This window comes from Mustela putorius, unplaced genomic scaffold, assembly GCF_011764305.1.
Source record: "Mustela putorius furo isolate JIRA1106 unplaced genomic scaffold, ASM1176430v1.1 tig00000145_pilon_pilon_pilon, whole genome shotgun sequence".
In the NCBI taxonomy this organism is placed as follows: Eukaryota; Metazoa; Chordata; class Mammalia; order Carnivora; family Mustelidae; genus Mustela; species Mustela putorius.
This window is the reverse complement of record NW_025421294.1, coordinates 1,709,536-1,724,272: the sequence shown is the minus strand read 5'-3', so window position 1 is coordinate 1,724,272 and position 14,737 is coordinate 1,709,536. Positions and strand designations below refer to the sequence as shown.

General features: G+C 38.0%; 1 protein-coding gene across 5 annotated transcripts in view; it reads left to right on the top strand.

The window, feature by feature from the left end:
• The window catches only part of RAD17 (RAD17 checkpoint clamp loader component), a 42,036-nt gene that overhangs the window by 2,858 nt on the left and 24,441 nt on the right, over window positions 1-14,737 (top strand). For all 5 annotated transcript variants that reach the window (XR_006605313.1, XM_045075248.1, XM_045075249.1 and 2 more), the window contains 7 exons: window positions 1,305-1,559; window positions 2,276-2,359; window positions 7,977-8,133; window positions 9,663-9,799; window positions 10,260-10,312; window positions 10,393-10,518; window positions 10,615-10,684. Coding sequence is in view for 4 of the 5 variants with exons in the window: in XM_045075248.1 (XP_044931183.1) it covers window positions 1,305-1,559; window positions 2,276-2,359; window positions 7,977-8,133; window positions 9,663-9,799; window positions 10,260-10,312; window positions 10,393-10,518; window positions 10,615-10,684 (882 nt within the window). In the remaining variant the exon portion in view is untranslated. The remainder of the gene's footprint in view (window positions 1-1,304; window positions 1,560-2,275; window positions 2,360-7,976; window positions 8,134-9,662; window positions 9,800-10,259; window positions 10,313-10,392; window positions 10,519-10,614; window positions 10,685-14,737) is intronic.

The following is a 14,737-nucleotide window of genomic DNA, read 5'->3' as shown; positions in this document are numbered from 1 at the left end:
CCTTCTGTCTTTAAAGGGGGAATGAAGTGTGACTTTCATTCCTCAGATAGTTCTAAACCCCAGCTTGCTTTTCCTTAGCATTGTCTAGTAAATAGTTCACAACTATGGCTAAGTGTTCTTCAAGGAAAATATAATCTTGGTTCCCCCTTATTAGGCAGCCAAGGAATTTCAAAAGCCACATACTAAGCTAGGTTCTTCTAGATTTATACTTCAGGAATGTTAAGAAAATTCATCATAAAAATTTTTGTTCCCAAAAAAACCTTTAAACACACCGAAGTATTTTTAGTTTTAAATAGCTGAATTCATCATCTTCATCTGTGTATACTTACAGAGGATTCTAAAGGAAAGGGAATGATGGAGGAAATGCAGAGAGATCAGCAATTTCTCAAAAATACAGAAGAACGTGAAGTAGAACCATCGATTTTGCTGTTCTATTATCCCAGTTCTGTTTTCTTAGACAAATCTGGGAAATAAGTCCTCCTGCCTGGAAAGCCTGCCTCCCTTTATGAAAATACTATTTGCTTTATGGGCTGAAGAGAATAAAATCAGGTCATATTTACAAATTATCCATACCATCAGGATTCTTGGGCTGTATCTTCTCAAAGTCCTGAAGCTGATAGGGATTATTTGGATATCTGCAGTGGTTCTTAGTTTGTGAATTAATTACCTGGTCAAAACAGAAGTTTTATTCTTCTTACAGTTATATATGCTTAAAATAATATTTTATTTCTTTGTTTTGCTTCTTTTTTGGCACGTAATTTTTAGTATTTCTGTTTTAGTCCTACAAATGAGCTTAAGAAGAATCAGCCTATTCTATACTAGGAAGATTAGTAAAAAGAATTAAGTTTATATTCTATATTCCTTTATATGGCATTTGTTATTACCCTGGTGAAGCAGACAAGTATGCATATGTTCTTACCATGAAGTAAAAAAATAACTAATATGTATATGCCAGTTTTACTTAAAGAACTAATTTGTGAGGTTTTGATTTAAAATGTTGCAGATAGGGACGCCTGGGTGGCTCAGTTGGTTAAGCATCTGCTTTTGGCTCATGTCATGATCTCAGGGTCCTGGGATCAAGTCCCACATCAGGCTCCTTGCTCAGGGGAGAGCCTGCTTCTCTCTGCCTGTTGCTCCCCCTGCTTGTGTGCACTCTCTCTCTCTGACAAATAAATAAAATCTTCTAAAAAAATAAAAATAAAATGTTGCAGATATGTGAATATGGTTTTTTATAGAGAGTAGTTTACTTATATAGGGAATAGAGGTAGATAATTTAATATTTACATGATTTCTTTTTTTTTCAGGTAACAGACTGGGTGGACCCATCGTTTGATGATTTTTCAGAGAATACAGGCATCTCTATTACTGCCACATCATTAGGTGTGAATAACTCAAGTCACAGAAGGAAAAATGTGCCTTCCAGATTAGACAATAGCAGATTTCCAGCTAGAAAAAGAGAAAAGCCATCTTCCTCAGAAAAGACTTATGGTCTTGAGAATTCTAAAGAATATCTGTCTGAAAATGAACCATGGGTGGATAAATACAAGCCAGAAACTCAGGTACTAAAAAGGATGCAAACAAGTATATATAATGCAATTTCAGGAAGGAGAGAAATATATATTTTCAGATTATTACTCATAAAAATCTTTCTAAATGAATTAGGAAAAAAACCCAGTAATTCATAGTTTTTTTATGTTCCATGGCTCAGCATTTTTCAAGTTATTCTGAAATTGTATCGTTGGTTATTTATCATAGATTTAATTTAATCCCAACATAGAATTGATCTGTTTATTTTCTTAAACGTGATATCTCTCCCTATTTATTCCCTTCCCAAAAATGTATGTCAGGATTTTAAAGTTTTGTAATTCCCAACCTGCCCCAAATTCTCAGACAATGGTATCAGTGTTAAGGATAGAATTTTTTTTTTTTAAGATTTTATTTATTTATTTGACAGAGATCACAAGTAGGCAGACAGGCAGGCAGAGAGAGAGGAAGGGAAGCAGGCTCCCTGCCAAGCAGAGAGTCCGATGTGGGGCTCAATCCCAGGACCATGGGATCATGACCTGAGCCGAAGGCAGTCTTTAACCCACTGAGCCACCCAGGCACCCCCAGAATTTTTCAATATAAAAAATGAAGTATAATAGCAAAGACTTTTAAATTCTCTTATCATGTTGTTTGCTAGTTTTCTTCATTGAAAATGCTTAATTTAGATTAATGTGGGCTGCTGTACCAAAAATCCTTGAGTTAAAATTTGTTCTAAACTTGAAATTTTTAGCATGAACTTGCTGTGCATAAAAAGAAAATTGAAGAAGTTGAAACCTGGTTAAAAGCTAAAGTCTTAGAAAGGCAACCAAAACAGGTAACTGAATAAGAAATGTGTTTTAAAATATATAACATCAAATGTTTCTCTGTTTTATAGTTGGTTGTAAGAACTTTTTTCTTTTTTTTTTTTTTAAGATTGATTGCTTGATTTGACAGAGTGTGCATGTGCACAAGCAGGGGAGGCGGCAGGCAGAGGGAGAGGGAAAGGCAAGCTCCCCATGGAGCAGAGAGCCTGATGCAGGGCTTGATCTCAGGACTCTGGGATCATGACCTGAGCTGAAGGCAGATGTTTAACTAACTGAACCACCCAGTCTTCCAGAAATTAAACTTTTATGTTGACTTTGTTAAGTCCAAATCACCTACAATAAAAAAGTCTTTTATTTACTCCTACACACTTCACCAAAAGACTCAGAGATTTTGAGTTTCTTTCTTAAACTTCTTTTACCTACTTATGTCTCATCATCATCATTAAGCATAATGAACTCGTTAGGGTGCCAGTATATTTAGCACATCAGATTATCTCATGCTGAAGCAAGCAGGCAAATTACATATTAGTTTTGTACTAAATACAGCCTAAAACAGTCATCATTCATTTTAAGGCTGATGTTTTTTGTTTCACTTCCTACTTCTGTAATTACTTTTAGCCTTCAAGCTAGAATTTTTTTTTCTCTCTTTTTAAACTTTATTTTGAGATTCTTAAAAAGTAAAGTAAAGTAGAATAATAAATGAATAGTCTTATGCCTACTATATACCTCATTTTCACTCTTAAGTATTTTAAAGTATTTTCAATTATGAATATGTGACGTTTTAGTCAGACTTCTAGAAATATCCATATACCTCTTTTTTAAAAATAAAGCACTTTCCTAATTGACTGTATATACCATTATTCTTTTTTTTAATCTTTTTGTTAGTTTTTTAATATAGAAAATTTCAAACATGGACAAACATGGAATGATATTATGAAGAATACTCTTTTTTTTTTTTTTTAATTAACATATAATGTATTTTTAGCCCCAGGTTGCAGGTTTGTTAATCATCAGGCTTACGCACTTCACAGCACTCACCATAGCACATACCCTCCCCAATGTCTATAACCCAACCACCCTCTCCCTACCCTCCTCCCCCCGGCAACCCTCTGTTTTGTGAGATTAAGAGTCTCTTATGGTTTGTCTCCATCCCGATCCCATCTTGTTTCATTTTTTCCTTCCCTACCCCCCAAACCCCCCACTTTGCCTCTCAAATTCCTGATATCAGGGAGATCATATGATGATTGTCTTTCTCTAATTGACTTATTTCGGTCAGCATAATACCCTCTAGTTCCATCCACGTCGTTGCAAATGGCAAGATTTCATTTCTTTTGATGGCTGCATAGTATTCCATTATATATATATATTATTCTAACAAAATTATCTAGTGTTATGTTAGATAATGTTATCTAATGCTCATTTCATATTCACATTTCTCTATTTGTCTGCAAAATATTATTTATAGTGGATTTGTTACAACCAGGATCTAATCAAGGACTACATGTTGCTTTTGATTGTTACACCCCTTAGGTCTTTTAAAATCTAGAACGATCCTCTTTCACCCTCTTTTTTACTCTAAGACATTGACTTACCAGAGAGTCCAGGCCAGGTGACGTGTAGAACCCTAACCTTCTAGATTTGTCAGGTTGTTTCCTCTTCATGATGACTAACCTGTTCTTCTATCTTCCATTTCCTGTGGCTTGGAAGTTTGAATCAAGGGTTTGATTTGACTCAGTTGAACATTTTTTAAGAATACTTTTTAGGTCGTGGTGTATGTTTTATATTGCACCATATCAGAAAATATGTTTGGTTCTCCTGTTTTTCATGTTAACTTTGATCACTAAATTAAGGAAATAATAGTAAAAATCTTTCTTTTTTTAAAGATTTTATTCATTTATTAGAGAGATAGAGCATGAGCGAGAGGCGGGGAAAGGAAGAAGCAGGCTCCCCACTAAGTAGGGAGCCCAACTGGGGGCTCAGTCCCAGGACTCATGACCTCAGCCAAAGGCAGACACATAAGCTACTGAGCCACTCAGGAGCCCCAGTAATAGTCAGAAATCTTCATTATGAAGTAATTTTCCCTTGTGACTGCCACATAATCTATGCCACAATGTTAAATGTCCAATTCCCGGGGTGCCTGGGTGGCTCAGTGGGTTAAGTCTCTGCCTTCGGCTCGGGTCATGGTCCCAGGATCCTGGGATCGAGCCCCACGTCAGGCTCTCTGCTCGGCGGGGAGCCTGCTTCCCCCTCTCTCTCTACCTGATGTTCTGCCTACTTGTGATCTCTGTCTGTCAAATAAATAAATAAAATCTTTTTTTAAAAAAAAGTCCAATTCCCCCTTTCACGTAAGTGCTTTAGTGTCCATTTTCAGTCCTTGCCTGAATCAATTATTTTGTTAAGATTGTGAAATGGTGATTTTTTTTTTCATGATTTCATTTATTGGGACATCTGCGTGGCTCGGTTGGTTAGGGGTCTTAGGGTCCATCGAGTGTTTCATCAGGTTCGTTGCTCAGCAGGAGTTTGCTTCTCCCTCTGCCTGCCGTTCCCCCTGCTTGTGTGCATTCTTTCTCTCTCCCTCTTCCCCCCACTCTCTCTGACAAATAAATAAAATCTTAAAAAAAAATAAAAATAAAATCTTCCCGCTAAGAAGTTGAACTCTCACCAGTTGTATACTCTTTTTTTTTTTTTTTTAAGATTTTATTTATTTATTTGACAGAGAACACAAGTAGGGAGAGAGGCAGGCAGGGAGAGAGAGAAGCAGGCTCTGCACTGAGCAGAGAGCCCGATGCGGGGCTCAGAGAACACAAGTAGGCAGAGAGGCAGGCAGAGAGAGAGAGAGAGAAGCAGGCTCTGCACTGAGCAGAGAGCCCGATTCGGGGCTCAGAGAACACAAGTAGGCAGAGAGGCAGGCAGAGAGAGAGAGAGAGAGAGAAGCAGGCTCTGCACTGAGCAGAGAGCCCGATTCGGGGCTCGATCCCAGGACCCTGGGATCATGACCTGGGCTGCAGGCAGAGGCTTTAACCTGTTGAGCCACCTAGGGGCCCATGTATACTCTTTATTATATAAAAGTTCAATGATGTCAATAATTATAAGACATTTTTATTCAAGAAAAATATTTTTAAAGATTTTATTTATTTATTTGTCAGAACACGAGCAGGGGGAGTAGCAGGCAGTGGGGGGAGCAGCAGGCAGTGGGAGAAACAGGCTCCCTGCTGAGCAAGGTTTCCCCACATGGGACTCAATGCCACGACCCTGGGATCATGATCTAAACTGAAGGCAGATGCTTAAGCAACTGAGGCCACCCAGGCTTATCCCCCTCCATTTTTTTTTTTTTAAGATTTTTTATTTATTCATTTGACAGAGTTCACAAGTAGGCAGAGAGACAGGCAGAGAGAGAGGAAGGGAAGCAGGCTCCCTGCTGAGTAGAGAGCCGGACTCGGGGCTTGATCCCAGGACCTTGAGATCATGACCTGAGCCGAAGGCAGAGGCTTTAACCCACTGAGCCACCCAGGCAGCCCGCCCTCCCGTTTTTGACAATGTATAGATTTTTCTGTGGACAAGCTAAAATTATTTTTTCTTAAATTTATTGTAAGTACTTAAAATACTTAATTTAATTTTTCAGAGCAACATTTTCAGAATATAGTAAAACTGTTAACAGTGTGATGGAAATGTAATGTACAGCATAGTGGATATAGTCAGTAACATTGTAGTAACTTTATATAGTGACATGATAACTAGACTTACAATCATTTTGTAAGACATAAAAATATTGAATCACTATGATGTACAAACTATTAGGATACTATATGCCATTTTTACTTCAATTTAAAACAATGAAGAAAAGCCTATTGTAATGTAGACAATGAGAACATTAACAAAAGTCTTCACGTTTTAGTGTTCTCATAGACTATCTCCCACTTACTGGAAGCAAAACTTTTGCTATGTGGCTCTACTCACTCTGTCAAAAAATAAGGCACTTTATTATATAAGAAACATACATGGAGGGCACCTGGGTGACTCCCAGGTCATGATCTCGGGGTCCTGGGATCAAGCCCTGTGTCGGGCTCTCTGCTCAGCAGGGAGCCTGCTTCCCCCACCCCCCCGCCTGCCTCTCTGCCTAATTGTGATCTCTCTCTGTGTCAAATAAATAAATTAAAATCTTAATAAAAAAAAAAAAAGAAAGAAAAAGAAACATGCACGGGTGTCTGTGTTTGATCATCCTCTTTTTTTTTAAATCTCCTTGGAAGTAGTCAGTTCTCATTATTTACATTAGGTATGCCCTGTAAAGTTACTAGAAATAGTAAGCAAATACTGAGTCATAGTTCCAAAGAGAAGTAAGGATTTAGATTCCTGCAAAACAGTCTTTATTTGGTCACCTTTACATCAACTCATCAATATATAACCTTGTTTTCTGTATTTGATCAGAGACACCATATTTAATATATATTATTTAATCATTAAAGTCATGGCTAATATCACTATAACTCATGCACTCATACATTTTAAAAAGTAGGATGGGTTGTCCTCTGGGGCCATGTACAAGGTCCCTTATTTGCATTAGTTAGTAAAGGTAAACAGTTGAGCAAGGATTATAGCCCACCAGGGAATGTAGGAGATCATCTTCCCCTGATATATTGTTTACTTTAACTTTTTTTTTTATCAGATTTATTACACGAGGAGATATTATTATGACCCACAACCTATAGTCTCTCTTTGGAGTTCTATCTCTGGAAAATATTTTTCTTTTTTTTCTTAAAGATTTTATTTATTTATTTGAGAGAGAGCACGAGAGGGGAGAAGGTCAGTGGGAAAAGCAGACTACCCGTGGAGCTGGAACCCCGATGTGGAACTCAATCCTGGAACTCCGGGATCATGACCTGAGCCAAAGGCAGTTGGTTAACCAATTGAGCCACCCAGGCACCCTGGAAAATATATTTCTTAAGACACATTTTGTAACGATTCTGATATCCTACATTTCCCATCAGAATATTATACTTGTTTAATACTAAAGCATATAATCCAAAGAGATCTGTATTAAGTTTGAATTTTGAGTTCAGGTAACCTCTAAAAATACTTGTTTCAGACATTATCTCCTTAGTCTAGCTGAAGTTTAGTTGTTTTAATTTGGCTACTCAGTAGTCCTTGGGAGAGACATAGTGTAAGAATTGAAGAACTATCAGAAGTTATGCTTAAAGTTGAAGAAATAAGATTATCCTCTTTCATCTAAAGCTGGTATAATCCAGGTAACATCTGTGTAAAAGTTAGCTTATTTCAGATATTTAGTAAATCTTTTTTTTTTTTTTAAGATTTTATGTATTTATTTGACAGAAATCACAAGTAGGCAGAGAGGCAGGCAGAGAGAGAGGGAAGCAGGCTCCCTGCTGAGCAGAGAGCCCGATGTGGGACTCGATCCCAGGACCTTGAGACCATGACCTGAGCCGAAGGCAGCGGCTCAACCCACTGAGCTACCCAGGCGCCCCCAGATATTTAGTAAATCTTTATGGATGTAATATTTGAAAGAAAATTCAAACATAAAAAAATTCAAACATAATATTCTAGCATTCCAGTGATTTCGATTTTGTGTGTGTGTGATTTTGATATTTGATTTATATTTGTATTTGGTTTTAGGGTGGATCTATTTTATTAATAACAGGTCCTCCTGGATGTGGGAAAACAACAACTCTAAAAATACTATCAAAGGAGCATGGTATTCAAGTACAAGAGTGGATTAATCCAATTTTACCAGACTTCCAAAAAGATGATTTCAAGGAGATACTTAATCCTGGTAAGGTTAGCTATGAACGTAGTAGAAATAGTGGGAAAAGTCTATGTTTGAAGGAGGTTTGAAGTAACCTCCCCAACTATATTCTTGAGATTCCTAAGATCCTTTTGGGTATGTTTTTTGTTTTGTTTTGTTTTGTTTTTAAGATTTTAAAAATTTATTTGACACAGAGATAGGGCACAGTAGGTGAAGCTACAGGTAGAAGGAGAGGGAGAAACAGGCTCATTGACCAGGGAACCTGATGTGGGGGTTGATCCCCGGGCCCTGGGATCATGACGTGAGCTGAAGGCAAAGGCTTAATGACTGAGCCACCCAGGCGCCCCTGGGTATATGTTTTTGTGCGAAAATATATGTTGTCACTCCTATGCTAGATTGACATCTACCCACTATCAGTAGGTTCACAAAATGAGAGTAGCGATCAGATGAAACCATATGAGACCATTTTCTTTCCTACTTCCAAGTTTCAGACAGAAATACTTTGAGAAGAAGGGAAGCTTGCTTCTAGTAGATGAGAATGGGATTCTTTTTTTAAAAGATTTTATTTATTTATTTGACAGAGATCAAAGTAGGCAGAGAGGCAGAGAGAGAGGGAGGGGGAAGCAGGCTCCCCACTGAGCAGAGAGCCCGATGCAGGGCTTGATCCCAGGACCCTGAGATCATGACCTGAGCAGAAGGCAGAGGCTTTAACCCACTGAGCTACCCAGGTGCCCCAAGAGAATGGGATTCTTTAAGGATTAAGTCTGACTAATTGATTCGTCGTCAACACACTCATTTGGAGTTTTTTATTGTATAGGCAAAGATGTAAATGTTTTTACCAGTTGTGTGACTATTATATTAGCAACTGTGTTCTAAAGTCAGTTAATTCCATATTACATTCATTGTTATAGAAAATTCATTGTGGTCCATGATGACTCTTGTTTTTTGAAATGCATATCCAATTTTATTTTATTTTTAAAAATATTTTATATATTTATTTGACAGAGAGAGAGAGAGAGATCAGAAGTAGGCAGAGAGGCAGGCAGAGAGAGAGGGGGATGCAGGCTCCCTGCTGATCAGATAGCCCAGTGTGGGGCTCAATCCTAGGACTCTGAGATCATGACCTGAGCCAAAGGCAGAGGCTTAACCCACTGAGCCACCTGGGCACCCCATGAATATCCTATTTTATTTTATTAAAGATTTTATTTATTTATTTGACAGAGATGACAAGTAGGCAGAGAGGCAGGCAGAGAGAGAAAGTGGAGGAAGCAGGCTCCCTGCTGAGCAGAGAGCCCAATTCGGGGCTATATCCCACAACCCTGGGATCATGACCTGAGCCGAAGGCAGAGGCTTTAACCCACTGAGCCACCCAGGCGCCCCATGAATATCCTATTTTAAATTTGTACAGCTTTGCCTAAATAAAAAAAATCTACAATGTTGTAAGCTTCAGGTATATGTGAATGTAATCAGTAATGTATATGTGTGTGTTAGTTAGGTGTGTAATTTTGATGTATACATAATTTGTTGAAAGTAAAAGTGTTAAATTTTTTTTTCAGAATCCAGCTTCCATGTGTTTCCCTACCAGTCTCAGATAGCAGTTTTTAAAGAGTTTCTACTAAGAGCAACAAAGTATAACAAACTACAAATGCTTGGAGATGATCTAAGAACTGATAAAAGGATAATTCTCATTGAAGTATGGACAGATTTTGAGATCCTGCTGTAACTATTGAGTAAATAATTGCAAGATATATCTTATTGATAGGGGCATTAACTCTCTCCATGGTATTAATAGTGGTAAAATGTAATGTAAAGGCTCAGTGATAGCGGAAACCTCAGGTCTTTTTCAGTAAACTTGAATAGAAGCTATAAGTAAATGAACTTTAAAATTTTAATGTCTTCAGTATAGAAAAGCAAAAAATTATTTGGCAAATGATGTTTTTAGTGAAAATACTGTAACTAGTAGTGATCCTAAGAAATTTGAATGAAAATTGGGTTTCCTATTGATGGATTTTACTGTTTAGTAATCCACTTTTTCATGTTTTCCTTAATTTCTGAATTGTATATATAACATTTTTTCTCTAATTTGGTAAATACAAGTCTTACATAAACTTACACAATAAAATAACTGAGTAATATTTACCATTTTTCGATAGGATTTACCTAACCAGTTTTATCGAGATTCTCATACTTTACATGAAATTCTCAGGTGAGTTTCAGTGAAGTTTTCTCAAACTTTGAATTAAATGGCATTAGCTTGTATTTAAACATTGCTGTACTTTATTCTAGGAAATATGTGCACACTGGTCGATGTCCTCTAATATTTATAATTTCTGACAGTCTCAGTGGAGATAATAATCAGAGGTTATTGTTTCCCAAAGAAATTCAGGAAGAGTGTGCTATAGCAAACATTAGGTAAGAATGAAATTTCTGCTTATAAGCTTATATACATGTTATATTTTTAAATTGATCATTTAACCACTATTTTTCTTTAAAATACCTTTTTAACAGTTTTAACCCTGTGGCACCAACAATTATGATGAAATTTCTTAATCGAATAGTGACAGTGGAAGCTAACAAGGTAAGTCTCTTAAGAACTGATTAATCTGAATCTTTTTTTTTTTTTAAATATTTTATTTATTTGTTTGACAGAGATCACAAGTAGGCAGAGAGGCAGGCAGAGAGAGAGGAGGAAGCAGGCTCCCTGCCAAGCAGACAGCACCATGCGGGGCTCAATCCCAGGACCCTGGGATCATGACCTGAGCCGAAGGCGGAGGCTTTAACCCACTGAGCCAAATATTTGCTTATATTCATCAGGCCTGTCATTCTTGAAAAGGCAGGAAATACTGATTTTTAAAAATCCCTTACATTTCTCTATTATTAAACCTAGTTTTCTGTTTCACATTGAGGTAAATTTCCCTTTGCTTGGCTCAGTGCTATAAATTGTGTCTACTGTCAAGAAATTGTTTCCTGGGACGCCTGGGTGGCTCAGTTGGTTGAGCAGCTGCCTTCGGCTCAGGTCATGATCCCAGTGTCCTGGGATCGAGTCCCACATCGGGCTCCTTGCCCCGCAGGGAGCCTGCCTCTCCCTCTGACTCTGCCTGCCATTCTGCCTGTGCTCTCTCTCTCTCTGACAAATAAATAAATAAAATCTTAAAAAAAAAAAAACGAAAGAAACTGTTTCCCGGGGGCGCCTGGGTGTCTCAGTGGGTTAAAGCCTCTCCCTTTGGCTCAGGTCATTGTATGTCAGGCACTATACAGAATATTTTTACATACTTGATCTTATTAAATCTCACCACAACCATACAAAACTGGTACATAATCCCTATTTTACAGATAAGGAAATAACTTTTGGGTGGGGGAATAACTTCATAATATCCCACAACTATTACGTATCAGATAGGTTGGAAGTTCATTCTAACTCCATTTCACTGTGCTAAAACATTTTCAGTAACAGCAGAATGCACATATGTACTTGAACCTGTACATACTAGAAGAAAGTACATAAAAATGCTGAGGGTGATTGGTTCTGGATGGTAGGATTACTTGTGATGTGTTTTTTTAATGTCTTTTTAAAAAAAAAAACTACATTCTGTACCAGGAACATAACTATAAATTAGAGCTTTTAAATATTTATTAAACAAACATTGAGAATAAACATAGTTAACATCATAGCACCTTACCACATTAACTCAAAACTTTTTTTTTTTTTAAAGATTTTATTTATTTATTTGACAGACAGAGATCACAAATAGGCAGAGAGGCAGGCAGAGAGAAAGGGAAGCAGGCTCCCTGCGGAGCAGAGAGCCCGATGTGGGGCTCGATCCCAGGACGCTGAGACCATGACCTGAGCCGAAGGCAGCGGCTTAACCCACTGAGCCACCCAGGCGCCCCAACTCAAAACTTTTTTTAAGACTAAGTCCTTAGGGGCACCTAGGTGGCTCAGGAGGTTGGGCCTCCCTTCGGCTTGGATCATGGTCTCAGGGCCCTGGGGTCAAGCCCTGCATCAGGTTCTCTGCTCAGCAGGGAGCTTCTTTCTCCTTCTCTTTCTGCCTGCCTCTCTGCCTACTTGTGATCTCTCTCTCTGTGTCAGATAAATGGGTAAAATCTTAAAAAAAAAAAAAGACTAAGTCATTAGATTGCAAATGGCATTCACTTTAGCAATTTGTGTTGGAATAGTGAAAAGAGATTCCATGACTTTTTTGTTACGTAATTAACATGCTATACCTTAAATAGTGGATCTGCAAGAATGTTAAAACTAGTATACCTTTTTTTTTATTTTAAGATTTTAAAAATTTTTAAGTAACCTCTACACCCACCATGGGGCTTGAACTTACAACCCCAAGATCAAAATAGTTATATGCGCTACTGACTGAGCCAGCCACATGCCCCTAAAACTGGTGTAGTTTTGATATTATTGTTTACACTGTTACATCACAGGGGCAGCAACTAGCACACTATTCAAGTCTTTCACACTTTTATAAAATGAAATGTTAAGATACTATCTGGCGTCTTAACAATGATAATGATGGTAGAAGAAAATCAAAAGATCATTTTAATGTCTGGCATTCTGTAGCTCAGTTAATTATATTAAGAAAGACTGTTGACATCTCTCTCTCTCTTTTTTTTAAGATTTATTTTATTTATTTGTCAGAGAGAGAGTGCACACAAGCAGGCAGAGAGGCAGACAGAGGCAGAGAGAAGCAGGCTCCCTGCCGAGCAAGCAGCCCCATACGGGACTCAATCTCAGGATCCTGGGATCATGACCTGAGTCAAAGGCAGCAGTTTAACTGACTGAACCACCCAGGCGTCCCAAGACTATTGACATCTTAAGTGATTTACTTAAAAGAATGGTGAATATCTTAGGTTTTGGGGTTTTTTGTTGTTGTCGTTGTGTTTTGTTTTTAGTTTAAATAGATGTTTTTCTGTTTTTACAAGGAAAAAAAGATCTTTAGTCTTTTTGTTGATACTGTTATGTATGTAAAGTGTGATCATACATTTCAGTCACATTTCTGTGTTCAAAGTGATTAACATCTATGGTATTTCCTTCAGCTACAAAGGATCATGATTTCAAATTACATTTCCTGGGGTGCCTGCATGGCTCAGTCAGTTAAATGTCTGCTTTCAGCTCAGGTCATGATCTCAGGGTCCTGGGATCGAGCTCTGGGTCAGGCTTCTTGATCAGTGGGGAGTCTGCTTCTCCCTCTCCATCTGCCCCTCCTGCCCAGTCATGTTCTCTCTCTCACACTCTCTCAAATAAATGGATGAAATCTTAAAAAAAAAAAAAAAACCAAATTACATTTCCTTTTTGGCAAGTAGTCCACACTAGAAGTTTTCAAAAACAAATACTCTTGAAACAATTTTAAATAAAATAAATGTAGGGGCACCTGGGTGGCTCAGTGATTTAAAGCCTCTGCCTTCGGCTTGGGTCATGATCCCAGGGTCCGGGGATCGAGCCCCGAATCGGGCTCTCTGCTCAGCGGGGAGCCTGCTTCCTTTCCTCTCTCTCTGCCTCTCTGCCTCCCTGTGATTTCTGTCTGTCAAAATAAATAAAATCTTGGGCTCTCTGCTCAGCAGGGAGCCTGCTTCCTTCTCTCTCTCTCTCTCTCTGCCTGCCTCTCAGTGTACTTGTAATTTCTCTCTGTCAAATAAATAAATAAAATCTTTAAAAAAAAAAAATAAAATCTTTTTTAAAATAAATAAATAAATAAAATAAATGTATTCAGAATAAAAGTGAAAGTAATCTGGAAGAGAAAATCACAAACATGAGCAGGAAAATTTTGGTAAAAGAATAGTGAAGACAGACTTGCTATCTAGGTATTGGAACATAATGTAAAACTGTAAATTTTACAGCTGTGTACTGTTGACACACAAAAGGAAGGATTCAGTTAGAAGACAGCACAGAAATATATCAGTATGTGTAAATGACAATTTTCTGTATAATGGAAGTAGCATTTTAGAGTGGGGAGAGAGGAAACTATTATAATTAAAAAGTGATATTAACACAATTGGATATCCATGTGGAAAACATAAGGGATATCCATGTGGGAAACATAAGGTTGCATCTTTATACTCTGCACAAAAATAATTTCTAGGTAGGGGCGCCTAAGTGGCTCAGTCAGTTCAGCTTCTGAGTCTTGATTTTGGCTCAGGTCACAATCTCAGGGTCCTGACATGATCCCTGCCTTGGTCTATGCACTCAATGGGGAGTCTGCTTGAGAATCTTTCCCTCTGCTCCCTCTCCCACTCACACATGTGCTCTCTGTAAAATAAATTTGATTACCTACTGGTAATCAAAATAAGATTTCTGAGTAAATGAAAGATGTGAATGCAAAAAAAAAATGACAATAGTATTTTTTTAAAGATTTTATTTATTTGAGAGAGAAAATGAGCAGTAGGGAGGGACAGAGCAGGAGAGAGGGAGAAGCAGACTCCCTGCTAAGCAGACAGACAGAAATCACAGGGAGGCAGAGAGGCAGAGAGAGAGGAAAGGAAGCAGGCTCCCTGCTGAACAGAGAGCCCGATGCGGGGCTCGATCCCTGGACCCTGGGATCATGACCCAAAAATTGGCACTCTCACACTTGGTGTTTGATCCCAGGACCTGGAGATCATGATGATGATCTGATCAGTCAGA